We start from the raw sequence: 27,500 nt of genomic DNA, 5'->3' as shown, positions 1-27,500 counted from the left end.
TTCAGATGGGAAATATCAAATATTAAGTCGGGGTCTCCACCTTAGAGATATATATAATGAAACCATAATATTTTAAACAATATGATATCAATCATATCATATAATAAAATGTCAATTTTTTTGTTACTAAAGCTATATTAATTTATAATGGGATCTCATTCAGTGCTTTCATAATTTTTTTTAATAACTTTGTTTCTGTACTTTTAAAATGAACATATTTTAATGACAGTATATTTATTTAGCAAAAATGAGTACAAAAATAGTTCAAACATTGCTAAAGTGATTGTATTGAACTTAGACATTATTAAAAACACATTATTTTAGCTAAAATATTTGTAGAAATAATGTGTGCCGTGTGTGGGGTGAAAGGCCCACCTTGCCACCATTTTGAACCAAACAAACCACTTTTATGATTTATTCTCACACAAAACCTATTCTCCATCAATTTTCAATAAAAGCACACTCTGAAAAGCACGTTTTCCTCACGATGTGCCTTTAGCCCCGCTGTATTTAAGTGATGATTGTGTGGAGAAAACGGATGGGATGTGTACCCGGGGATCCCTGCTGTTGTGCTCTGTTGTGGTTGTCAGGAACTGAAGGGTCATTGAACCACACGTTTAAACTCTAAACCTAATCCACTTGTATGCATCTCGACAGATGTGTCCGTCAGAGTTTTCAGCACTCTGAGGCTCAGATCACCGTAGTTTTCACGCCGTGCCTAGCTGATTTGCAGAAGAAAAAAAAAGACAAAAAGAAAAGGTAGGCCACACTGATGGCATCTCCAGTTCACCTCCTTGCCAACCCTTGAGGATGTCTCTTCTTCGTCTTCTTTTCCATCGAGGGTCCGACTGCTCATGCTCAGTGCTCGGCACACCGCCGATCCGTTTCTGCATGTTGTCTGCAACTTTCCATCCGCCCTTGACCTCTGACCTCTGACCCCATCACCCCCTTCCCCTCTACCTGAGGATGGGAGACCCTCCTTGTGTTCTTCTGGATGTCATGGGTCCCTGTTTCTGTGTCCCATCATGCATTTCTTACCCCCCCCACCACCACACACCTCACCTGTGTGTGTCATGAGCACACTTGAGTGTGTGTGTGTGTGTGTGTGCACGCAAACAGCTTGTGTAGTGGAGTGTGAGTGTGTGTGTCATGTGACTTGATTCCCGCTTGCTCATTGCACCGCCTCTTTTTGACCTAAACAAGTAGGTTTTTTTATTTTTTTTTAACGGTTTTTCTTTTCATCAAAATGATCACAGAAGATTGTAATGTGTCATCGAGGGTGTTTGACTGATCACACATAATGATTACCCAGTGTGCACCTCTTCAGGCTACAGCACAGTCACATGTCATGACGTCACTCCAGTCAGAGATGTATGGAATCGCTAAATGTGTTTCTTTTTCTTCTGCCTTGCCTTCCATCGCTCCTTCACTTTATATTTTTCTCTTTGCTATCTCGTCATTCATCTTCATTACAAACCATTATTTTAATTATTCAAAGTAGTGTTGGTATAGATGGCATTTAAACCACTAAACAGCATTTTATTTATTATTAATAATAATAAGAAGAAGAATAAAATACAATTTAAATAAAAATACAATGAAAATATGTAATGCAATAGTAATAGAATAAAATAATATTAAAATAATCTTGAATAACTTTGAATAATAATAATAGTTATATACTTATTATTATTATTATTATTATTAAATACTCAGCTTTTAATTTTACAGTGCAGTATTATTATTACAATAGTAATATAATAAAATTATACAAAAAATACAAAACTATATAATACAAAAATATAAATAATAATAAATATTATTAATACTACTAATAATAACTGTAATTATAATAACAAAAATATTTGCATTATTATTATTATTCAAATTATTTGGTAACACTTTATTTCGATAGTCCACTTTAGACATTCTACTATCTATAAGTCACTTTGCAACTACATGTCAACTAACTGTCATTAGAGTATCAGTAGACTGTTGAGGTTATGGTTAGGTGTTATAGGGTTCGGGTTAGGAGAATAAGTTGACTTGTAGTTGCCAAGTTACTTATAGTCATATTATGTCTGTAAGAGAGCATCAAAATAAAGAGTTAGCAGATATTAAGCAGACAGTCTACTAATACTCTAATGACAGTTAGTTGACATGTAGTTGCAAAGTGACTTATAGATAGTAGAATGTCTAAAGTGGACTATCGAAATAAAGTGTTACCAAATAATTTGAATAATAATAATAATACAAATATTTTTGTTATTATAATGACAGTTATTATTATCAGTATTAATATATATATATATGTTTTTTTTATTTTTTTTATTATTTTTTTTATTATTATTATTTATTATATAGTCATATGGTCACATGGAATGTATCATTTAGAACATGTTATTATGTAAAAAAGAAGAAAATATATATAAAAAATGCTGTAGTGTTTGTAGCCTTTTACATAAAGTCATGTGCATGATATATGGGAGGCCTTTGGCTTCTGCAAAGATAGCTAGCAGCCATTTTGGCTCTGATTTCATTTTCAATATCAGTGAGTGGTCTGCAGTCCACCATTACAGTCCATTTAAATGGAAACTCAAAGCACTGAGTATGTTCTCATGGACGCCATGCCTGAGGCAAGAATGAAAATGGTAAACAGAGACATGAGAAAAACACTTCTTCACACACACATACAGATTATTCATTTAGTCCATGTTTTTTTTTAATGCATATTTTCTGTATTTCTGTTTCACAACCAAGGTGAGGACTCATATTTCATCCATCCAAACCCTGCTGCCTCTTCTCATTGTGGTGAAACTGTTATTTCTTTTATATTTCTCCTCAGAACATCAGCAAAGACCATTTTTAGCTGAATGTGTCTTGCATATCAGAAGGAATGTGTCTTCAAAGTTGAAGAATCCTCAAGGTTTTCTATGGAATTCCTATTATAATTTGGAACCAATCCAAATGGGAACAAACAAGACCTAGAAAAATTATGGACATACAGTACATACATACACAAATACATGTTTCACTGTTGTTGTTGTTTTATTTTTTTCTTATTTTTTACAATTAACATATTTTGGATATATGAGGGAAAATTTAAATTGGAACCTGGAAACTTTAATAAAATTTAATAAATTAATTTATAGTTATGTCAAGCTCATAATAGTATCTATCTATCTATCTATCTATCTATCTATCTATCTATCTATCTATCTATCTATCTATCTAATCTTTATTTTCTCTTTCTTTCTAACTAATCTTTCTTTCTTCTTTCTTTCTAACTAATCTTTCTTTTTTCTTTCTTTCTAACTAATGTTTCTTTCTTTCTTTCTTTCTTTCTTTCTTTCTTTCTTTCTATCTAATCTATTTTTTATTTATTTCTAACTAATCGTTCTTTCTTTCTAACTAATCTTTCTTTTTTTTCTTTCTTTCTAACTAATCTTTCTTTCTTTTTTCTTTCTTTCTTTCTATATATATATATATATATATATATATATACACATTTTCATAATTTCATAGGTAATAAAAAGTGTAAACGCTGAAGAACATTCAGTTTTTGAAACCTCTGGAATTACATAATTTAATAATTTCATACTGGACAAATATTTATATATTTAATTGAACTAATTTCAATTGCCACTCCTAGTTTCTGTAAATAAAAATATTTGAACATTAGCAGCGTTCTCATTACAGCAGAAGCACCAGAAACATCATGGCGCTTCAGACATTGTCTTTGATAATTCTGTCGTTAATTACTCGACCTCATGTCGTTCCAAGACTTTCGTTCATCTTCAGTACACAAATGAAGATCTTTTTGATGAAATCTGAGAGCTTTCTGTCCCTCCATTGACAGCTACGCTTGGACTAAACCGCTCAATTCATATAGATTAGTTTTACGATCTCTATATGAACTTTTTGAAGCGTCAAAGTGGTAGTTGCTTAGCTGTCAATGGAGGGACAGAAAGCTCTCAGATTTCATCAAAAACATCTTTATTTGTGTTCCGAAGATGAACGAAAGTCTTACGGGTTTGGAACGACATGAGTGTGAGTAATTGAGGACAGAATCTTAATTTTTGGGCAAACTATCCCTTTAATATGCAATACAGAAAATGTATTATTTGGTTCTTAGAGGATTCATATTGGATTCTGTTAGGATTGGTTCCAAGCTATGATAGAAATCCATTGGCATTCCCTCAGGATTGTTTGGCAAGACTGTAGAAAACGTGCAACAAGGATCTTCAGTTAGTCTGGAAGCCCATGGCAGTGTGTGCCGAGTGTTTGACTCTCTGTTTTCTGGCAGGTATCTGGAACGCTCCGATGGCTCTTTGGAGTTCAACTCCACTTCCTGCAAGGAACTACGGCAAGAAATCACAGATGTGAAAGTACTGACCATGTACGTTTCTCTCTCAGATGTCTGTACGTAGAGAGTAAGCAGTCCAGCGGGAGTCAGACATCCTGATGAATGTCTCATCTCAAAGGACAGACCTTGTAAAAAGAGCATCTATTTAAAGACATATAATATCTGAGCGAGAGCGCCGCTTCCTTTCCTTTCTGTGGTAGTGATTCTTAAGGAAACCGCACTTGTGCTATTGCTGTGTTTAACTGGCTTCATGTGTGCGTGTGTTTTAGGGTGAAGACATCAGAGCTGTTTGAGCGATGGAGGAACCTGCAGGCGTGTAAGTGGGAGCAAAACAAGGAAGAGTCGGATCATTTCAAGTGAGTCCCACAAGCACACGTCCAATTTTTCTTTCTATCCCACAACGTCAACACAGTCATAATGGGGCTTCTCTGTCAAAGGAATGATGTCATCTCTCTTGGTGTCCAATAGGATTCTTTTGTTGTAACGAAGTGATGATGATGTCATCTCTCCCCCTGTCCAATAGAATGTCTCTGTCACGTTGCTGCAATGCCCCCTCCTTCCTGTTTACCACGAAGAGAAACACTCCCTCGGGCACTAAACTGCGTTACGAGGTGGATACCAGTGGAATCTTGCACATCAGCCCGGAGATTTTTAAAATGCTCCCTGATGTGAGTGAGCGTAGAGTTAAATCATCTTTAAAGTGCTTGTTTTTGACTACATGGAAGAGAAGAATTAACTAATGATTCCTATCGGAATTTCATCATCATTTAGAACCATTCCTAATTGGAATTTTCATATTTAGATTCCGATAGTTTGGAACATTTAGTTTCTAAGAGGATAAAAAATGGACATCAAAAAGAAAAGAAACTCTAATGGAGTTTAAGTATTTCCATCTTTATTAGCAAGACATTATTCCAATAAAATAGAACTTGAGGTATTCATAATGTATGCTATAATGCTTTATATATTTTCAGATATAATTGTAACCTAGTTAAAATGCATTAAATTTGTATAGGTTCCTTATTCCATCTGAAATTAGTTGTTTGTCATGTGTTTTAATGTATTGTATTGCCCCTATATGTATATTATAACTGTGGTTACAGTTATTAATGAGATCATGCAATGCATTATAAGGCTCATTACAAGGCATACAGTAATTCATTCAAATACTTTTATAATGCATTATATATAAAGGCTTTAAGTGTTACCAAGTTGCACAAAATCTGATTCTCATTATGTGAATCAATTAGGATTCTTTTAAAACTGATTCCAATAGGAATAGATTGTTTTAGAAGTGCAGGAGAAGATGTTATATCTGCACACATGAGATCTTTTTGCACACACAGATGTAATTGTTCTACAGCTGAGTCTCTTGCGTGAAGCAGCCACACCCTGACTAACATTATGAATCTTTAAATATCAAGGCAAGCGTTACCTAGCAACTTCTGCAGTGATCACACCCTAGAAACTCAATGCCTGCAACAGTTGCCAAGCAACCATCTCCAATCAATCATCCCTGCAATCCCATTTCGGTTCCTCCTGTCCTGTTTCTGAAAGTATTCTCTGCTCTGACTGCAGGACATGCCCTATTCCAAATCCCAGTTTAAGAAATGTGCTGTCATCGGGAACGGCGGCATCATCAAAAGCAGCAAGTGTGGACGAGAGATTGATGCCGCTGACTTTGTCTTCCGGTAAAATGCAGAAGCGCTGTGTGTGTGTGTGTGTGTGTGTGTGTGTGTGTGTTTGTTTACATCATGGGAATATTTAGAGACCATCTAATCATGTTCAATCTCTCTTTCAGATGTAATATTCCTCCCATCTCAGATGTGTACAGTGAAGATGTGGGATCTAAGACTGATCTTGTAACTATAAATCCCAGCATTATAACTGAGAGGTACACTGCACACACACACACACACACACACACACACACACACACACACGCACAAACATCTACTGAATGTGATCTTGTTACTAGTCATACGTAAAATGTACACATACATTTAATATAGGAGTGAATATTATATAATAAATAGGATTAAATATTATATAATAAAAAGCTTGTTTTATACACACACACACACACACACTCACCAACCACTTAATATTTAAAATAAACAAAATAAATGATTTTTACATTTTTATTTATTAACCTTATTAATACTGATGATTGTTGTTACTTTTATATAATATTTTTTACTGTAATCATTTTATAAAAAGACAGCACAACAAGTATTACCATGATGAATATTAATACTTTACAAGTGAAATAATTTATATATATTTTTAGCATTATGATATTGAGAGTTCGGAGATAAAATTTGTAATAAGCATGAAAAGCCTAACTTTACGCAAAAAATAAATAATAATAATTACTGCAGTCAAATCATATCTAAAATTAGTCTTTGTTTACATAATACGTGTATATTATTATATTTATATATATTATATGTCTATGTGTATATACACACACACACACACACATATATTTATAAATACATATACACAGTATGTGTATGTATAGATACACAGACACCCACCCAACACACACACACACACACACACACACACACACACACACACACACACACACACACACACACACAATATATATATAAATATAATAATAATATACACACAATGAACAAAAACTTTTATGCTAGATGCAATTAATCAATTTGACAGAACTAATATGTAAATGTATTTATTTTTAGGGGGGTGAAATATAATCTAGACATATTCTCAGCAGGTCCTTCTAAGAAATGTGTGCTATAACTATCCTTTATGCAAAGAAATAGCTATGAATACTAATGAGATCAGTTTGCATTCCTGTAACACAACCATTCGGACACTAAGGCCCTGTCCCAAATGGCGCACTTCATGTGGACTTTCGGTCTCGTGGACTTAAATTGCGCATGCTCGCTGAGTCCACGAGTCCGTAGGCCGTCCCATTCAGCATTTTAACGCTCTGAAGTGTGCTCAGCAGCGCCCCCTTTTGTACCCTTGAAGCGGTCTTCACGAAGCCCGCATAGATGCAGGCTCCACACACTTTAACTACCCAGGAATCCTTGCGAAAGGCCAAACAGACAACGGATGGGAGGAGATTTCGCTCACGGACAATTGTCGACATGGCTGAGAAGAAAATATTACAGTTTTTATGACCTAGATGTACATTTTACCAGTTGTTACCTACAGTTTATACAAACATTATGGTCATCGACCAGTGGTTGATGTCTCAAACATAGTAATAGCGTGTTGAATAACACGATCGCATTATGATTCATTAAATAAATAGAACCGAATGTCAGGGCTTTACTGAGTCATATGTAAACATAGTATGAATATTGAAACCGGTAAATTCATCTGAAACTCATGCACATTTTCATTATGTGTTAAAATTGTAATCTTAGTTCAAATGGAACATTATGTATTATTATGTACAACTGTATAATTTAAATAAGCATGATGTATATTGCCCAGGTGGCATGCACAATATCAAAATATAGAACTGTAAAATTAGGCTATGTAGTTGACATGGAGATAAGTCCATGATTTCTCCTGTCCAACAACAACCAGACCGTTATTTCCAGCGTGAAGATCGAGTCTGTCCCAAAAATACCTCTCAATGCACCCTTGTGGACTCGCGCCAAGGGCCCTATAGGTCTGCACTACATGACGTCACCAAAGTGTGGACTCTTACCCCTTTTCCACCAAAAAAGAACTTGTTCGGAACTGGTGCTGGGTCAAAGTTGGTTCAACTTGCGAACCTTCTCAGAACCTGTTTGTTTTTCCACTGACTAGAGAGCCCAGCGAACGACGTCGTTACGTCACTGTGTACGTTTCCATACGTCTTAGCTTTCCCAACTTCAAGCATAACAATTACAATGTTGGACTACATCGTCTTTCTGCAAATGTTTCTCCTGGCTTTGCGATCCTATATTGGGGTCAGAAGAAGACGTTTAGAACACATTTGTGCTGCTCGTCTGGATTACTATAGACGGAGGTTACGTTCGAGAAGAAGTTCGACAATAACCCCGCCCCCAGCCCCCGACGTAAGCATGACGTGGTAAAAGAACGGTTCTAGTCCAGCAAAGAGTTGGTGCCACTTTGGAACCGATTTTCCTGGCCGAGAACCGGTTCTTTGGCTGTCGAAACACAAAGAACTGGTTCGCGAGTAGGCACCAGCTCCGAACCGGCACCAGCACTGCCTTGGTGGAAAAGGGGTATCTGAGGAAGTCCACAAGTAAAGAGTGTGCCATTTGGGATAGGGCCTAACTCTCTCTCTCTCTCTCTCTCTCTCTCTCTCTCTCTCTCTCTCTCTCTATTTGCACCAGGTTTCAAAAGTTGGAGAAATGGAGAAAGCCATTTTATGACGTTCTCCGGAATTACGAGAACTCTTCGGTGGTTTTGCCGGCGTTTTACAACACGCGGAACACCGACGTGTCCTTCCGTGTGAAGTACATGCTGGACGACTTCCAGTCCACCCGCGGCGTGTTCTTCTTCCACCCGCAGTACCTGCTGAACGTGCAGCGCTTCTGGGGCGTGCAGGGCGTGCGAGCCAAGCGCCTGAGCAGCGGCCTGATGCTGGTCACCGCGGCCATGGAGTTATGCGAAGAAGTGCATCTCTACGGCTTCTGGGCGTTTCCCATGAATCCCTCCGGGATCTTCATAACACACCATTACTATGACAACGTCAAGCCCCGCCCCGGGTTCCACGCCATGCCGAATGAGATCTTCAACTTCATGCACATGCACGCTCGCGGCATCTTGCACGTGCACACGGGGCCCTGCAGGTGAAAAGGACGTGGGTCGGTGCCGAACGTGCGATCTGATTGGATCGTTTTGCAGAGCTCCTCCCGTTTACTGGCGCTACGGAACTTTAGACTTATTAAGGCTGATTTAATACTTCTGTGTCGGACCTACGCCAGAGCCTCTACGCTGTAGGCAACGCGTTGGTTTTCATTTATACTTCTACGTCGTTGTCTGCATTGAAATGGGAGCATGTGAAACCCGAGGGAGCGGTTCTAGCAGACCAATCACAGCGCTTTGCGGTCCGCGTAGAATTGACGCGTTGTTACATTTTTGGAGAGGTGCACGCCGAAGGGTACGCGCGCAACACACAACCTACGACGTAGCTACGGCGGGAGTTCGACGCAGAAGTATAAATTGGGCTTTACGCATGTGTACTTGCGTGTGTGCAAATCGCTGCCTTAAAGGCCAGCCGTTTTATTACTACGTGTTTTTACAAAATAATGTCTGGACGGTTGCAAAGTGGTTCGTGTTTCCTGTTCGGTGATTTTCTGTAGTTGTGTCGTATTTGTGTATCTGAGCAGATATCACGTTTTAAACTTTGTGATGAGGCTTCATGCACCAAACAAAATAGCGACAAATGATGTAAAACAGAGCATTTTGTTTCTACGGTTTCTATTTCTGCAGAGTAGCCCCGCCCACACTGGAATCTCATTGGTCCAAAATCCCAGTCCACTCAGTTGTACATTAAACATAAAATATATTTAGATTGGATGAGATTGTGGCACGTTGCACCTGTTTAAGGCACATTGTGCCCTTTATTACAATAACACTGTTTTAAGAGCAAGTTTAACATTCATTAATAATCATGTCAGTGCATAAAGATTGGCATGAAGTTGAACATTCCAGATGAAACTTTTATGTATAATGGTAAATGCTTGTACATGTTTAACGCATAGGTTCTGAAGATGTATGATAATTTACAAATGAAGTAACACTTTGTGTAATCAAATCCAACACAATTGTTTATATGTTGAGGAATGTTTTTATAGTCCATTGGTTTCTCTCTCTCACTCTCTCTCTCTCTCTCTCTCTCTCTCTCTCTCTCTCTCTCTCTCTCTCTCTCTCTCTCTCTCTCTCTCTCACACACGCACACACACGCACGATCAGTGATTGAGGTTTTAGTGTCTTTTAAATCGACTGATCTTGTTCATAATGCTGAACTTTATATACTTTGTTTCTTTCATATATGATATTGTGATAACAGTGTGACCTTATCACTTTACCAAGAAATCAACTTTTTAATATTTGCGATTTGAGATCCTGATTTCATGAAACTTGAAGACATCTTAAAGACAACTATCTATCTGTCTGTCACCACTGATTTCTTAAACTGCACAATATTCTTCTATTATTACTTTTTATTATTTATGCATTTTATTAATATTTTTTTCTCATATTTATCATGCATTGTTTTTTTGTTGTCAGTTAACCTACCGTTGTTTTGGTAACACATGTACAGTTATTTGTCAAGCCAATAAAGTACACAGATCTGCTTCTCTATAAAGTGAGTTCTGTGGTGTTTTTATATTATTTTTAGTCTCTCTCTCTCTCTCTCTCTCTCTCTCAGATATCCAGAGTTGGTGTCAGATGTTGATCCAGTAGTAAATAATTGATCAGTTTCAGAGGTTAATCAGTGTTAATCAGACAAACATAGTTTGATTTCTCTGGAGTTCTCGTCCTATACCTACACACACACACACACACACACACACACACACACGTACGTTGTATTTTCATGTTTTATGGGGACTTTTCATAGACAGTTTTTTATATATTTCAGAACTTAACTGGGGAAACCCTACATTATACATCACATTATATGATTCTGTTTTTGAATGAGGCAATAATGGAACATTCTACTCGCTTCTTTTTAATTCATTCTGTGATTTCATTTTTATGAAGTCCTCACTATTCTTACAAGAGTTTAGTATATCAATTCCCTTTTAAAAACTCCTTGATAAGTTTTGCTTAAAAAACTTAAGAAGTTGAAATCCACTGGATATAAATCATGTAAGAAATAAAAGATACTTTTGAAATCTGAAAAAAAAGAGAGAGATTACCTGGAGAAAATCAGAGGAAATAGAATATGTTTATAATGAAAAATGCCCTGGAATGATTAATAAAATCATTTGGAAATACTGATGGGGTGCTTTGTTATTAATAATTTAAATGCTTATCAGACATGATGTATAATTTGACAAACAAGTTCATTTGTTTACATTGCACCGACTAACATTAACTGCATGAGCAATATATTTTTTACAGCCTTTATAAACCTTTAGGTTTAGCTGATAAAAATGTTCATGTTCATGTTGTTTCACAGTGCATTAACTAATGTTAACGGATACGACATTTGACATTAAAATGTTTCAGTAAATGTTATCTAAGCAAATAACATTATCTTGGCTAAGTAAAGTATTGTTCATTGTAAGATCATGTCTACTAATATAGTTTAGTAATGTTAACAAATGAAACCTTATTGTAAAGTGTTACCTGAAAAACTTTACTAGAAGGGTACTGGCTATAATACAGATGAATGACATCTGACAGAGAATAAATCGAGATGTTTTTTAATCTGGATTAAGACGTTTTTATCTGGATTATATATGGATTCATACGAGTTTAATTATAATGTAAAAAACTAAAATCGAATCAAAATGCAGTTTAATTTAAGAGTAAATGTAGGCCTTTAGCCTAAGTATAATATTTTTTTCATTTACTCATGGACATTGGATTTATTCTAAACACATAATTTATTAGAGCACCTGCACACTATTTTCTTTCTCAGCATGAAGAGTTCACCTAAAAATTAAAATGCATTATTCACTCTCAAAGAATTTAGAGAACTAGATCAGAAAACGAATCGTTCTTTTGAGTCGGTTCTCTTTAATGAACCACTTGATCCGGTTTACAAAGCGGACTGGACACACACAAACACCGACAAGAGGGTCAGATGTAAGTATATTAGCTGGTCAGCTGACCCATGTGTTGTCTCTACAACAGAATGTTTAGTGAAGAGTGAATAATTTAACATATGGTGTATGTGTGTGTGTGTTCTGTATGTGTGTGCACTGTGCATCATGGCAGCGTCTGTTATATCGCCCTCTGCTGGTCATGTCAGTTCTGCTGGTAAAAGTGTTTGTGCCCACAAGATGTTTCTACATGTGCAAACTAAAATAAGTTGTACGAAAGGAAAGAAATTGTGAGTTATTTTCTTTAAAATTAATATGGCTGGTGTTTTTATTTTGGTAAATGGTCAGGACAAGAGAAATGTCCTACACACAAAGATAGCAAATCCTAAACACGCACAGACACACACAACATCCTTGTTGAGGTAATTTGAGAGAGGGAGATATAAAACCGTGTATGCGAGAGATACAGTGTAAATGAGCTGTTGTGAGGCTGTGTGTGTGTGTGTGTGTGTGTGTGTGTGTGTGTGTGTTTATCAGATGAAAGCAGTATCAGGTGTTCGTAATAAAGCTAATGGCAGGAGTTAGAAGGTTTTCTTATGGGTTCAAATTCTTCAGAATCAACAAAGACAAAACAATCCATACACATATAGATTAGCAATCTACTTGCACAATAATTAGCATTAGTTTTAAGCATTATGTGCATTAGCCTATAATAACGTGTTATGTATCAGTCTTTTTAGACCAGTTCTGCATTCACTGTCACTAATACACATCTTACATTTGTTTTGTAGGCTACATATGTTTATGGCTTGGTTTTCTGTGACATTTGATGATTGCTATTTGTTCGTGTGTGTGTGTGAATATATCACTGCTTGTGATGTGATTGTTAAATGAGTAAATATGATGTTTTGTAGAAATTGCAAGAATAAATTGTTATTGCTTTTACATAAGAGTGGCTTGAAATAACAGACATGTTTTATTTTGTATGCCATTTTTTTTTTTTTTTTTTTTTTTTAATCAGTTTTGATTATGAATTTATGGTTGTCATGGAGTCACATTCCATCCGTAAAATTTCCAGCTATTACTGCATATTTTTTTCTTTAAAACCAAAATTGAACATTTGTTGAAAAAATGTATTCGTTTTAAAATTATAATTGAATTTTGCACACATATAAATAAAAAAAAAAAACATGTATATAATTAATTTTAAATTATGCATATAAATATAATTTTAATAAATTTTTTAAAGACATTTTTGAGTTTTGGCCAGAAGAAACAAACCTTAATCCCTGTTCGAGGGTGAGCTATTTTGATTTGGGCCGGCAAAAAAACTACTTGACAACTAATCCGAACACTTTAAACCAACTATCCAGAACACTTTAGCAATGTCATATGAATGCCATGGCACTAACAACATTGTGAAGGCGAGGTTTGTACAGTCAAGAAAATGTAAAAAGTGTTTATGAGCTGTTATTTATGCTCATTTTCTTGCATGTTCACACACAAGTGTTTTAGAGCGACTTCCACTTTCAGCCAGACGGCAATTTGCCTAAATTAGGAGCCCGATCTTCTTTATTGCCTAGGTTGGGTAAAGCATGTTAAATAGTTTGACCACGTTAATCCAGTGGCAATAACTTATTTATCTGTGTTAATGAAATCACTGTTAATTATTTACAAGTGTTAGTGAAGCGTCTTTAATTATCTGTTCTGTAATACTCCCTCTCTACCGGTGTATCTTTTTTCTCTCTCTCTCTCTCTATGACTGTCTGTGTCTTTGTTATATAATCTCCCTTTCTTTTTCTCTCTGTGTCCTTTTTCTGTTGATGTGCATTTGAAATGTTCAATGTGCATGAATGGGCACATATTTCCCTTGACGTTGTGTTTATGTATTTTTATAAACATAAACCATATAAGTTAGTGTGCGCATATAAACGCACGCCGTGCTTTAGTAAAGCGATCCCAGGACCATGAATAATGAACATTATGAGGCCCAACCCCCCTCTCTTTCGCTGTCCTCTCCGTTTTCATTTGCTTTCTCTCACAGATCATGTGACCACTCTGAGACCAGTAATTATTCATGAGCTCCTCACCGCACCGCAGGACCTGCGCGAGAGAGCCTCCGGCTCCGAGCTGAGGCCCCGCTCCAGCTGCACGCAGGGGCCCATCGGCCTGCACGGGTCAGACGGCGACACCTTACACCGCAGACGGCGAGGAAACACTCACCCTCACCCCGCCACACTCTGGATGAATAAAAGATGCCCACAAAAGAGAAAAAAACAGCAGAAACCGAAGAAAGGGATGACGAAGGAGAGGAGAAGGAGCCAACAGTGAAAGGAAAGAGTAAGAGGGACGCAAAGACAAGACAGAAGAGCTCCGAGGAGAAGACAGCAAGCACCGAGACACTTACAGAGAAGGAGAAGAGAAAAAAGAGTGACTCCGTAAAAGAGAAAAAGAAAAAGAAGAAAAGGGAAGATGCTGAGGTGACAGAGAATGACAACGGGACAGACGAGCAGAACAACAATGAGCCCATCGGCAAAGAAAAACAGACCAAAGGGAAATCCTCAAGCGAGGAACGGGACGGAAAAGAGGTAAGGAAAGAGAAGAAAAAGAAGCGCAAACCATCCGAAAGCAAAGAAGGACAAGACGACATGGGGTCCAAGGAGAAAAAGAGCAAAGACGGCAAGAAAAAGAAGAAGTCGGCCGAGGAAGAGGAGGATGAGGACGCCGTGCAGGAAGAGGAAGAGGAGGATAAGAAGAAGAAGAAAAAGGATAAAAAGAAAAAGAAAGGTTCTGACAGCGACGAGGACAAGAAAGCAAAGAAGGGGAAGAAGTCGAAGGTCAAACAGGTGGATTATGCCGAGCTCTACCAGGAGGAGCTGATGAACTATCACACGGAGGAATCGGATGATCAAGAAGATGAATTCAACAAAAAGAAAGGTAGACTCTGGAAGAGGATTCCTCTCCTGTTCTTCTTTTTATCCTCAAGTCTGTCTCTTCAAGCCTTTTCATCGAGACAAAAGAGAAAGGGAGAGTTTAAACTAGACCCGCTGAGGTTTTCCCAAAGCAGTTTGTCAAAACTTTATGCATTTATTCATTTGCTCGAAAATGAAAGTTCTGTCATCGTTTACTCACCCTCATTTTCTTCCCATGCTTTTATGGCTTTGAAAGAAAGTCTTTTGAGCTTCATAATGGACAAAAAAACAAAAAAAAAACATAAAAACACCATCCAGAAATTTCAGAGCTTCAGTGATGGAGAAGATTAGCAATTAACAACTTTTGGCCTGTTTCTCACACAAATCTAGAATGACTTCAGAAAACTTTGAATACTGTGCATAATTGGCTTCTGTACTGTTTTTGTTGTCCTTTTTGTAGCATGTCTGCCTTGGTTAATGTGAACTGCCCGCAAAAATCTCTCTTTTTGTGTTTAGAACAACATGAGGGTGAATAAATGACATATTTGTCATTTGTTGTTGACAACTATCTTGCTAAATGAGCAGATTAGCCTACATGTGGAGACTTGGTGAAGTGTAGAGCCACCCGACCTACTGTCGAACTGTCTGTCTTTTCTGGGGATGAGCTGTCTTTCTCTCTCTCTGCGTCTGTCTCTCTTTCTCTGCTTTCACTCTCAGTCAGGCACCCCCGTCCTCTCGGTTTCTCACAGGTTGGATTTCTTTTAACCCTGGAACATCTCTTAATTGATTACTTGAACGTTGGAGGTCGAATGGCGAAAACAGAAATAGACGAGGGAGGAATGGAGACAGAAATAAAGTTTTTTTTAAAGAGCCAATACTCCACCTCTTAAGAACGATTTTTCTGGAGTGGCAATATGGAGATTAAAATGCTCTTGTTTTTAGGCCTGCGATAGCTAATTCTAATCAGAACTTTCATTTTTAAGAGTGTCAGTATCTGATTTGCAGTCAAATTCTGATCATTTCACTAACGTCCAGTCAGAGAACCTTCCGGATTTCATATTGGCAGACAGCTCTAGAGGTCTCTGTTTGGCACAGCAGAAGTGTGTCTGGATTGGCTGATTATTACAGTGTCCTGGCTGGCAGCAGGGTATCATGACAGAACGGCGGCGGGCGCTGTGCCAGCGGTGGATTTGAATCAGACGGGCACCTCTCTATGGCCTGAAACATTACACTCTAATCGGCCTATTCATGGATCCATCAAAACCGCATTCAGCACGGTGGACGTCAAGCTGTCAGGTTCAGTCAGGTGTAGCACGTTGAATTGAGGTTATCACTTAGCACCGACCCAGGGGAACCTTACCTTATATATCGCAACTTAAAGGGACAGTTCACCCAAAATGAAAACCTGTATGAGTTTCTTTCTTCTGCTGAATACAAAAGAAGATATTTTGAAGAACGTCTGTAACCAAACAGTTGTTGGGCCCCATTGACTTCTATAGTATTTTTCCCCTCCATACTATGGAAGTCAATGGAGTCCATCAACTGTTTGGTTACCCATATTCTTCAAAATATCTTCTTTTGTGTTCAACAGAAGAGATAAACTCATACGGGTGAACTAACCCTTTAACAATGCTTCGAACAACTTGAGAGAATTAAATATATTAGCAGCTTTACCTGAGGTAGGTCTATAGCAACAGTGCTGTACTCCAGCGCTTTCCGTTAGGATCTGAATGGGATATAGTATACTGGTAAACTAAAACATAAGTAATGTCATTATTTATCACTAAGATAGTTGACATATGAGGGGAGGCAAAAAGGGGAGGTTGCACTGGACAAACCTGCAGGCTAAAACAAGTCGATCCACTGAAAGTCATAATGATTAAAAAGTCATTATTACATTATATGGACCAACATATCGTGAGTTATATAGATTATACGGACAGAAAGTATAAAAGTAGAACATAAATGAAAGTAAACGCATGATTCAGTTTCCACTATGAATGATTCAGGTAGTTCGTTAAGTGAAAGATTGAATGATTCAAACCGATAACTTTTCAGTTTGTGAATTTTCACTGATTAGTTTAAACTTTAAAGAACCAGTGGCCAGTTTCATAAACTCATCCTCTATGTTGACTGTGTGTCTTAAGAGCTAGTCTGACCATCAGTTTTTTAAGTGGTAGTTACTTGTCGGATTCAAATTGGGCCAGTCTAGTTTTTTTATGTAGCCTAACTGTTAAAATAAAAATGTTATAATTAAATAAATTACAGCATGACTAACTTGTAAAACTATCTAAGCAGTTTATGCAACCGGCCACAGTCAACCGGCCACAGTTCACAAGAGTCATTTGTTCGTAAAAAAAAAAAAAACTAGTCAAAATGGATGCGTTTTGAGTGAAGCCGGGAAGATACTATAGCCTAATCAAAATATTTGTTTGAAGAACCTCTAAGAATCATTGCGATGAGATTCAAGAGTCAGGAAGGAAGAAGACAGGGGTCGGCGTGACTGGGACTCGTACTTTATTAAAATAAAACAAAACGTCCAATTTTCTGTCCAGTCTCTCGTACGAGTCCTCAGTCCATCTCTCTCTCTCTCTCTCTCTCTCTCTCTCTCTCTCTCTCTCTCTCGTTCCAGCGCGGTTTATAAGCGGTCTCTGCACGCCAATTACTGCAATAAGACACAGGTCACAGTGTTCGTCATTTGCACTTGACCTACTTACATCCCGCTCGTCTCGTTTCTCTCTCTCCCGTTACAGACACGCCAAGATAAATAGGTTTGTAATGAGCTTTGGTATGAAATTATTAATTGAAAACCCATATTGATTGGTTAATCTCTGTCCAATTAATCCCAGTTCGGGGGGGGGGGGGGGGGGGGGGCAGTATGCATTGCGTTTGTGAACATTTTGATTAATTAAAGCATTTCCATATGTTTGAACGTTTCTCCTACACGCTGCTCCTCTGGATAAAACATGCATTTGTTTGACACAGGTCTTGCAGTGGTTCAGAGAAAGGTAGAGGTCACGCAGTGAGCATCAGGGCCATGTCGTACTCTCACTCCATTAACATGGCTAAGTTACAGAGATATTGTTTACAGCAATTCAGCTTATACAAAAGTGGGTGAGCTTAGAATAGCAAGTTGTTGGGTTACACGGGATATACCTGAGCACTCTGCATTTGAGACTACAACCCTTCTAATGTTATGCTAATGAAAACAAGATGCTTTCTTTGGTGGAGGTCGGGTATAACTGAGATATAACCAATATTTCTGCTTTCTCCTCAGTGTACGAGGTGGTGACCATCACGGGTGATGTTAAGGGTGCTGGGACTGATGCTAATGTGTTCGTCACCTTGTATGGAGAGTTTGGAGTGACTCCCAAAGTTCACCTGGCCAGCAAGTAAGTTATGCCTCGATTCTGCATCTGTACATGATGATCTTAATCTTGAGAGTTTCCAAAGTCAAGTCATTTTTCTTAAAGGGATCGATGCATATCAAGATGTGTTTACTAACTACTTGTAATTGTTTTGTGTTCTCAAATCTTTCAAGTGTCAGCTGAATTTTCTGGTATTTTTGAGGACGTCCGTGGTGCAAAATAAGTAGGAATTTCTGTGGATTTTGACAGTGACAGTGCATATCTGTCATATTAATTATTTCATTTTGTATTCTCCTTCAATCTACAGCACAGAAAAGAGGTATAACATTAACATGGCCACCTCATCTGCTCGTGTGTGGCCGTGCATTGCTTTTTTGCGCACAATGCTGTACAAGAGAACATCCTGCATGCTTTGACCATCTCATTCACTCCTACACATCTTTGGGAAACAGATATTGTTTCCTCAGCAGGGCTATATGATTATTCATGAAATGAATTATTCATTACATGAATTTTAATCATGCTTGGCTCATCCATTACCCTCGGTCACATGGTGCAAAGCACAGGATTTGCTCTCCTCTATACAGCATCACCATGGACATTCATCTGAAGGTGAAGAGATTCATGTGACTTTCTCGTTGAATCAATGAGAGGGTACAGTCATATGGCATCACTTCCTTTTGTGGTCTTTCAGGAAAACTTGAGAAGTTTACGCATATTCAACACAAAAGGTAGGCTACTCATAAAAATCTCCACACACACATATAATGTCCCATGTGTGCGTGTTGATGTTTTATGAGTACAACGACAGACCCTCAAAACTCTCCCTACAGTAATCAGTCATCCTGATCAGTGCCGATCAATAATCGGTGAGGGATTTAGAAATGAATTGCTAATGGGAGAGTTTTTACTTGCTCAGATGAATGTCCAAACGGTTAATGTTGCATAATGACTCGTAAAAATTAGAAAGGAGAAAAAAGGACAGATGCAGCTTCAGAAAAGTTTAGAAGAAGATGAAGAACAATTCATAAACTGGACACCTAACTGTCTATTCAGAAATCATTTGGAAGTTTAGCTTATATGTCTCCAAATTTTTGATTTTACAACCTATTTGAGAAACGTTGTATATTTGGGTAGCTGGTGCATCTCACGAAACTTGTCAAGAACATAAACGGGTTAAATTTCACCCTGATATCTAAAGAAAAGTTATTTTACTTTAAGGAAAGGGAACCTATAGTTATTGTGACATTCCTGACACGTTTTCGTGGGATTCATCCAGTCAGCAAAACTAATTTATTATGTATAATTTCATTAACACCTTCTCAGAGAGTTTCACCAGAATAGAATAGAAATGTTTTTGGACTGTAATTGTCCGACAGTCAACATGCAACATTTTGGAATCGAGATGATATTTAACAGAATCTCTGAATCTGTCTAAATGTCATCATTTCCAAAGTTTGCTGGTGCGGTTTCAGCGTGCTGATCTCAGGTGACATGTGTGTTGGTTTCACCGCATCGGTAAGTCCGTGTGGATGTGTGTGTGAGTAATTTGGCAGTGTGAGTGGATGTGTAATTCATACTGGATGATTTTTAATTCATGCATTTTGCATTTTGATTAGAGAGATGCTTTTGCAAAAGCCAACGCAAGAGACCGTAGAATGATATGTGGGTCAATGACAGTGACAGATGGTTCTCTCATAAACACACTCTCATTCATAGTCAGTCTCAGACATCGATGCATTACAAAGTTAGAAGCTTGATTGACTGTCACAGTAAATCGTTTAGTTTTGAGTCTGTTCACTGGTTTATTTCTCTATTTCAGGAGCAGAACAGCCTTCGAAAAGAACAAGACTGACGTCTTTAGGATCAAAACTCACAATGTTGGGCCAATAAAGAAAATTAGGTACATGCATACGTCCGCATACATCAAAGAGTAACTACTTTAAAGGCAAGTCTTAAAAGTTACAGTTTGTGATGTACTTCCTGTGATGCAGAATCGAGCATGATAACACAGGCATGAGTGCCAGTTGGTTCCTGGACCGAGTCATTGTGACTGACATGAATAGGCCACACCTCCGCTTCTTTTACGCCTGCAACAATTGGCTGAGCAGAGAAGAGGCAGACAAACTTACGGTCCGATATCTGTTGGGCAGCCTTAACCCAATGGACATTCCAAAACGTATGTTGTGACCTTTTATTTACAATACATACTTGCACAATGAATCCCATTACTGGACCACCTAAAAATGTGGCAATAAATTGTCAAACTTTAAATTAGACAAAATTCTTACAATATAAAACATGCTTTTAGGTTAAACTGTTAGAACATTATTTAATTTAATTTAATTTAATTTAATTTTATTTTATTTTATTTTATTTTATTTTATTTTATTTTATTTTATTTTATTTTATTTTATTTTATTTTATTTTATTTTATTTTATTTTATTTTATTTTATTTTATTTTATTTTATTTTATTTTATTTTATTTTATTTTATTTTATTTTATTTTATTTTATTTTATTTTATTTTATTTTATTTTATTTTATTTTATTTTATTTTATTTTATTTTATTTTATTTTATTTTATTTTACTGGATCACCTGAAAAATTTGCCATACATGTGTCTTTTTTTTTTTTTTTTGGTCTTTTCACACTATTAGAACATTTTATTTTTTTATTTTTATTTTATTTTACTGGATACCTTGATACCTGGATACCTTTTTTTTTTTTTACAATTTTTTTACAATTTTTTCTTTTCACACTATTATTTTATTTTATTTTATTTTATTTTATTTTATTTTATTTTATTTTATTTTATTTTATTTTATTTTATTTTATTTTATTTTATCACCTGAAAAATTTGCCATACATGTGTCTTTTTTTATAAAAGATATAATCAACATTTTTTAATTCTGTTGTTATGTTATGTTCTTATGTTGTCCCAAACCCATGTCACTTTCTATCTTCCATGGAACGCGGTAATCCTTAGTCAATATACAACCAACAGAACACATACACACATAATGCTACATAAATATGACACACTATAATTTTTTCAATGACACCTGTAGAATACGTAAAGTACATCAGATAAAATTCTACGTCTCTCAAATAAAAACACTAGTAATAAATACTACATTACCTATAGATATACTTCATTCAGTATTTATATGTTTCTTCAATATAAACCATAGATAACATCACATAGATAATGTGATCGTGATCATAGATGCACAAACATCACCAGCCCAAACCAGACTCAGGTTGCATACAGAGGATTAGGAGAAATTTAGTAGTAGAGTAGAGTTTCAGGTGGGGATCACAATATCACCAGTCCAACATTCCCATATACCGCTGACAATATAACATTACATCTCACAGAGAGAGAGAAAGACTAGATGTCACAGCTGTTTAAAAAAAATACCATGGTGTAATCATAGTTAATGGCCAAGAAACATGGTCCATAAAATGCAGGTTTTACCTTGTATATGTGTTAATGTGTGTGTGTCCATGTATTGCAGAGAACAAGTACATAGCCAGTGTCTTCACAATGGATGCTAAAGGCAGTGGGACTGATGCTGACGTCTATCTAAATATTTTTGGAGAGTTTGGGGATACAGGTCAGAACTAAAACCAGCCGATGTTTCTGTGTGTGTTAGTGTTTTATGTTGCACAGTCTTGGTGTGATGTTTGCAGGAGAACGGAAGCTGGTCAGCGATGGAAAGGACACTTTTGAGCGCGCTAATGAAGACAAATTCACCATCGAAGCACCAAATCTCGGCAGACTTAGAAAAATCACCATCGGACACAACAACAGGGGGTCTTCTGCTGGTTGGGCGTGTGATAAAGTACACAAACGCACTTTTGAAATATTATCCTCATAAAGAACGTCTTGTGTCTCTCTCCTCTGTGATCAATATGGTGTGTTTATGTGTTATGGTGTTTTAGGTTGTAATTGATGACATGGGGAATAAAGAGGTTTATGAGTTTCCTGTTGATGCATGGTTTGACATCTCAGAAGGGGACGGCAAAATACAAAGAGATGTGCTCGTCGGGGCCACACAACCAATGGGTAAGAGCTGTGTGTGTTTGTGTGTTAGAGGAAGCGCATTTGATTAAAATGCTATATTGATGATTAAATAATCTTAGGTTAATTAGCTGGAAAATCAAACATTAAGACGTAGTATAATCAAATAAATAATTTTTTTTGAAAAAATGTTTATTGAACCTTTTGTCAAAATATAAAAGAAAATCTAAAAAAAGTTTGCATATGCGTTTTATGTTATGTATCATATTTGATACATTAGGCTTTTATTGCACATATGTTATTCAGAGGCCCAAACTGAGCAAAAATATGCAATTTGGTGCAGATGCTGATATTTATATGGCCAAAAAGTAAGAAATTCTGATAGCTTGTAATGTAAATCAATGAGATCTTTATAACAGTATAGCAGACTACTGACATAAAATGCATTTAAATATCAGTTGTAACTCTATAACTCCCAATAATATGTCTATATGTCTATATCTCCCAATAAGATGATTATTAAATACTTAGTTTTATGATCAAACATATAATGCAATCAAATGCAGTATTTGAGAGATGTGCAAATAAATGTTCCTCAAAAGCCTGATGGATCATGTTCGATACCCACATTTTAACATGATTTTTCTAAAAAAAAAGAAGAAAAAAAAGATGTATGAATAATCAAGTGAACAAAAATTGCTTCAGTCCAGTAAATGTTCATCTTGAAATATTGCTAAAAATATTAAAGTTATTTTTACGCTTACTTTATAAAAGTCAGTGAAGATTTCATAGCAAAAACACACGTGAACCTTGAGCTGAAAGGTTTTTACGATTATACTAAAAGGTGTTTTAGTTGCTAAAACGGTATGAAATCAGACGACAGATATGCAGTTTTGATCATGCTGATAATTTAAAGGCCTTAGAAACGATTTCTCCGAGATTTTGAATGTGTTTGTTGTGTATGTGCATGTAGCGATCGTGTATAACGTACAGGTGATGACGGGTGATATCCGTGGAGCGGGCACTGACTCTAAGATCCACCTCGTAATGCACGGTCATAAGGGAATTAAGAACAGTGGCAAGTTGTTCCTGGAGGGCGGCACGTTTGAGCGCGCCCAGATCGACATCTTTAACGTGGAGCTGCTGGAGCTGCTAAGCCCGCTCAGTAGAGTCACCATCGGACAGGACAACGCTGGGATGGGCTGCGGATGGTATTGCGAAAAGGTGCGTGTTGGGGCTATAAGGTGTTTTGAAGCTTTCATTACTTATTCATACATACTCTCTTTCTCTCCCAGGTGACTGTATACTGCCCGTTCACTGGCTTAGAGCAGGTCTTTCCCTGCGGACGGTGGTTGGATGAAGATGAGGGTGATGGACTGGTGGAGCGAGAACTGTACGAGATGGTCTCACTAAGACATAAAAAGCAAAAGAGTGAGCAAATTATCAAAATATTGCTCTTTTGAAACAGTCAGGGGCAAATTTGCATTAACATTTAGTCATTTAGCACACACTTTTATCCAAAGAGTTTTACAGATTCACTAAACATGATGTATTTTAGTGTAAAGACATGCATCTTATTCACTAACCACCTGTAATCCTGTGTAACCGCGCACTACATGTGCTGGAATAGTGCTGTTGTATTTAAACTAAGTTATTGTCATTCTTTCAGTGCAATCATGAAGTCAATGACCTATTATTTCAAAATGATACTGCAAAAAGTAAAATAATAATAAAATCAATAATAAAATAAAATTGTATTCATAAAAATCATAACATTAATTAAAAAGGAAAATTATATTCATAGAAAATAATAACATTATAATTATATTTTTTTCCAAAACAATGATAAAATAGTTACATTCATAAAAAATAATAAAACCAACAATAAAATAAATTGTATTCATAAAAAAAATATATATATATTTTTTAGAAATAGCACCAATAATAAAATTCTATTTATAAAAATAGCATTAATAATAAAATAAAATTATATTCATAATAAAAATAACACCAATAATAGAAAAACAGTAATCATAAAAATAATAACATCCATCATAAAATGTAATTATATGTATAAAAAATAATTAAATAAAAAAATTAGAATCTTTATCAAAACGATGATAAAATAAAATTACATTAATACAAAATAATAAAACCAATAATAAAATAAAATTGTATTCAGAAAAATAATAAACTTAATAAAAAATAGCACCAATGACAAAATTATATTAATAAAAAATTACATTAATAATAAAATAAAATTATATTCAAAGAAAAAAATTAACATCAATAATAAAAACAGTCATCATAAAAATAATAACATCCATAATAAAATAAAATAATATTCATAAAAAATGATTAAATCAATGTTAAAATTATAATCTTCAAACAAAAAAAACTAAAATTGCTGAACTGACTCTTAAACCATCAAAACACAAATTGATCTTTTCTGTGTGTTTGTGATGCACAGAATTCCCCTGGTCTCTGTGGATCTTTACGTCGGAGATTAAAGGTGCCGGCACCGATGCTCAGGTTTTTCTGCAGGTGTACGGAGAAAACGGCAAGAGCGATGAGATGAAACTCGAGAGCAAATCTGACAGTTTTGAACAGGGACAGTGTGACAAGTATATTGTATGTCTGCTTGTCTCTTTTTCTTTGTGTCTCATTCTATGAATAAACAGCGGTCCCAAAACATATTTGTACACTTCAGTATTCAATTTCTGAATGTCATTATAGTAGATACGAATTTAGCGAAGTTTACTATTTCTAATGCAGTGATATTTATAAGTGTCCAGATATTTTTCAGGGCCACTGTAGTTTTGATAATGTTGAATTGTGTAAAACATTTGCATCTTTGCTGGTGCCCTAGATTGAGATGCCCGATATCGGGAAGATACGCAAGCTGAGAATCTGGCACGAAAAGAGGAATCCGTTCTCTGGCTGGCACCTTGGCAGGGTGAGAGACCTGCACTAGAGGCTCGTGCACTATTACACAGAACCAATTTGTCCATTTCACACTGTAATCATGATTTAGGCAAGCAAGCATCCCGTTTTCTCAGCTACTGGTGCCATTTAAAGTGACTTGTGCACTGTACTGCTAAAAATAAATGTATTAGTGTTTCACAAGTGAGTCTGCAACCAAAAAAACTCAATATGAAACATTTCTAATTAAATTCTTGCAAGTCTTAATGATCTGTGCTATGCTATATGCATACCACAGATGCTATATGCTATATGCATATTTATTTTTTAAACAGTCTCTGTGGTGAAAATCAAGTTTTTTATGTTTTTTATGTCCACATGTCTAAGACAAACCATGTGCAAATTCATCAGTTAACATGATGGTTGAGTATTTTCTTCTTAAAACTGCATTGTACCAAAGACATTTTCCTTTCCTACTGTCACAAACATGTAACCAATCCCATCAACGTGCGGGGCATGGCTTTGTAGTGGCAATATAGCGGGTGAATTATGTATATGATGTATATTACGATGTTATGATGAACTATATGCCTTTCTCCACTGGCATTCTGAGTTGTTCAAAGCGTTTCTAACTAAGGATGCTGATTGTTAGAAGGCAGCTGTGTGAACGGGAACATGGTTTGTGTAACATTAGCAAGACGTTATTAGCTGTTTGATAACAGCAGTCAATCCAAAAGCTAATCACATTAATTACCGTTATGTGTCCAACGTTGTAGAGAGCGTTACATAAAACGCATTACCATTCTGATACATCGACTTGTAGACGACCCTGTATTATTCACTCTTCCTCTGATTCTAAATCAGTTCCAAAACATATTATGGATGAATTAAACTAATATTTCCACTTGCCATTGTACAGCGTTTGCTGCAGTTGACCAAGTGGATCAGATAATCTGAGCTGGTGTGAGTGAGTGGAGGCGGGGCTAATTTGCATATTCATGAATCCGCGTATACTAAATGAAACTAGTGTGTAGAGTTCAATTCAAGCTATTTTAAAGCATGAAGAACCTATACAAATGTTTAAATATGTCATTTTAATGATCAAAGATGAGTTTTAAGGGATAAAATGATTGACTGCAGGGGACTTTTTATATTACAACTCTTTCTGAATTTTGTTTGTCCAGGATGTTGCCAGAGCTCTAAGCACTAACGTTTTCTTCTGATTTACTGTGTTTGTCTGCATAAAGGTGACGTTGATGAAGACCCTTACTAGAGAGAAATACTCATTTCCTTGTAACCGTTGGTTGGACATCAATGAAGACGACAATGAGATCATTAGAGAACTGCCAGCTACTGGAAAACTTGTGCCAGAACCTTTACCGAGTGAGAGAACACAATGCACAAAATACAAAACACGTCCGTTCAGTCTTAAAGATAAAGGTTCAAGTTAGAGCCTAAACTATTTTAAGTATCAACAAAACTTCAAACTACAGAGAAATTCTTTAGTTCTTAAGAAAAAAGTGACTTCAAAGAACCAATGAATAACCTTTACGTGTTTTGGTCTAATGGAAGATGAAATCCCAATCACAGTCATGCATTATATCAATAGTTTACAGTTGGGGAAAATGCTAAGATTTTTTCCCGAATTGATGTTTACATACATATTGCTGTTTTTTAATTTTACTTTTTTTTTGTGTGCCAATTAATAGTTATTAAATACCGCGTGACGATTTGCACGGGAACCATCAGTGGAAGTGGAACAGACGCCAGTGTTTATTTGAACATCATCGGTGAATTAGGAGACACCGGAGAGCGTCTGATGTTCATGAGCAAAAACAACGTCAACAAGTTTGAGAAAGGAAACGTGAGTAATGACATTTAACATGCTGGCATGAAACATCGAATGGAACAAATCAGCACATTAGAATGACTTCAAAAGAATCATGTGACACTGAAGACTAGAGTAATGATGCTGAAAATTCAGCTTTTACATCACAGGAATAAATTACATATTAAAATATATTCAAATAGAAAACAGTTATTTTAAATTCTAATAATATACCAACATTTTTGATCAGATAAATGCAGTCTTAAATTTAACATTAAATATTTATATATAAATAAATAGAGTTATTAATAGCATATTTCCGGTTCATTTTGAAAATGAAATCTAAAGATAAA

At 36.2% G+C, this 27,500-nt stretch overlaps 2 protein-coding genes across 7 annotated transcripts in view; both read left to right on the top strand.

Annotated features, from left to right (window-relative positions):
- The window catches only part of st8sia5 (ST8 alpha-N-acetyl-neuraminide alpha-2,8-sialyltransferase 5), a 21,511-nt gene extending 10,829 nt beyond the window's left edge, over nucleotides 1-10,682 (top strand). For 2 of the 6 annotated variants that reach the window (XM_084136422.1, XM_084136420.1), the window contains 6 exons: nucleotides 4,307-4,399; nucleotides 4,636-4,722; nucleotides 4,890-5,034; nucleotides 5,945-6,057; nucleotides 6,168-6,260; nucleotides 8,701-10,682. In XM_084136422.1, the coding sequence (XP_083992548.1) occupies nucleotides 4,307-4,399; nucleotides 4,636-4,722; nucleotides 4,890-5,034; nucleotides 5,945-6,057; nucleotides 6,168-6,260; nucleotides 8,701-9,163 (994 nt within the window). In that variant the 3' untranslated portion in view covers nucleotides 9,164-10,682. Of the gene's footprint in view, nucleotides 1-657; nucleotides 760-4,306; nucleotides 4,400-4,635; nucleotides 4,723-4,889; nucleotides 5,035-5,944; nucleotides 6,058-6,167; nucleotides 6,261-8,700 lie in introns of all 6 variants that reach the window. The other 4 variants (XM_084136421.1, XM_084136423.1, XM_084136418.1 and 1 more) reach the window with 3 other exon arrangements.
- A 3,728-nt stretch (nucleotides 10,683-14,410) lies between these two features.
- loxhd1a (lipoxygenase homology PLAT domains 1a) overlaps nucleotides 14,411-27,500 on the top strand; it is a 33,815-nt gene continuing 20,725 nt past the window's right edge. Inside the window, exons 1-14 of the mRNA XM_084136505.1 lie at nucleotides 14,411-15,027; nucleotides 18,280-18,394; nucleotides 18,678-18,689; nucleotides 20,193-20,273; nucleotides 20,365-20,549; nucleotides 21,892-21,990; nucleotides 22,067-22,218; nucleotides 22,319-22,442; nucleotides 23,371-23,621; nucleotides 23,693-23,828; nucleotides 24,868-25,028; nucleotides 25,267-25,353; nucleotides 26,567-26,702; nucleotides 27,029-27,183. Coding sequence (XP_083992631.1) covers nucleotides 14,739-15,027; nucleotides 18,280-18,394; nucleotides 18,678-18,689; nucleotides 20,193-20,273; nucleotides 20,365-20,549; nucleotides 21,892-21,990; nucleotides 22,067-22,218; nucleotides 22,319-22,442; nucleotides 23,371-23,621; nucleotides 23,693-23,828; nucleotides 24,868-25,028; nucleotides 25,267-25,353; nucleotides 26,567-26,702; nucleotides 27,029-27,183 — 1,983 coding nt within the window. The 5' untranslated portion in view covers nucleotides 14,411-14,738. The remainder of the gene's footprint in view (nucleotides 15,028-18,279; nucleotides 18,395-18,677; nucleotides 18,690-20,192; nucleotides 20,274-20,364; nucleotides 20,550-21,891; nucleotides 21,991-22,066; nucleotides 22,219-22,318; nucleotides 22,443-23,370; nucleotides 23,622-23,692; nucleotides 23,829-24,867; nucleotides 25,029-25,266; nucleotides 25,354-26,566; nucleotides 26,703-27,028; nucleotides 27,184-27,500) is intronic.

Source organism: Abramis brama (genome assembly GCF_963993115.1).
Source record: "Abramis brama genome assembly, chromosome: 15".
Taxonomy (NCBI): Eukaryota; Metazoa; Chordata; class Actinopteri; order Cypriniformes; family Leuciscidae; genus Abramis; species Abramis brama.
Note: the sequence above shows the minus strand (reverse complement) of the source record. Positions and strands in the feature narration are given on the sequence as shown.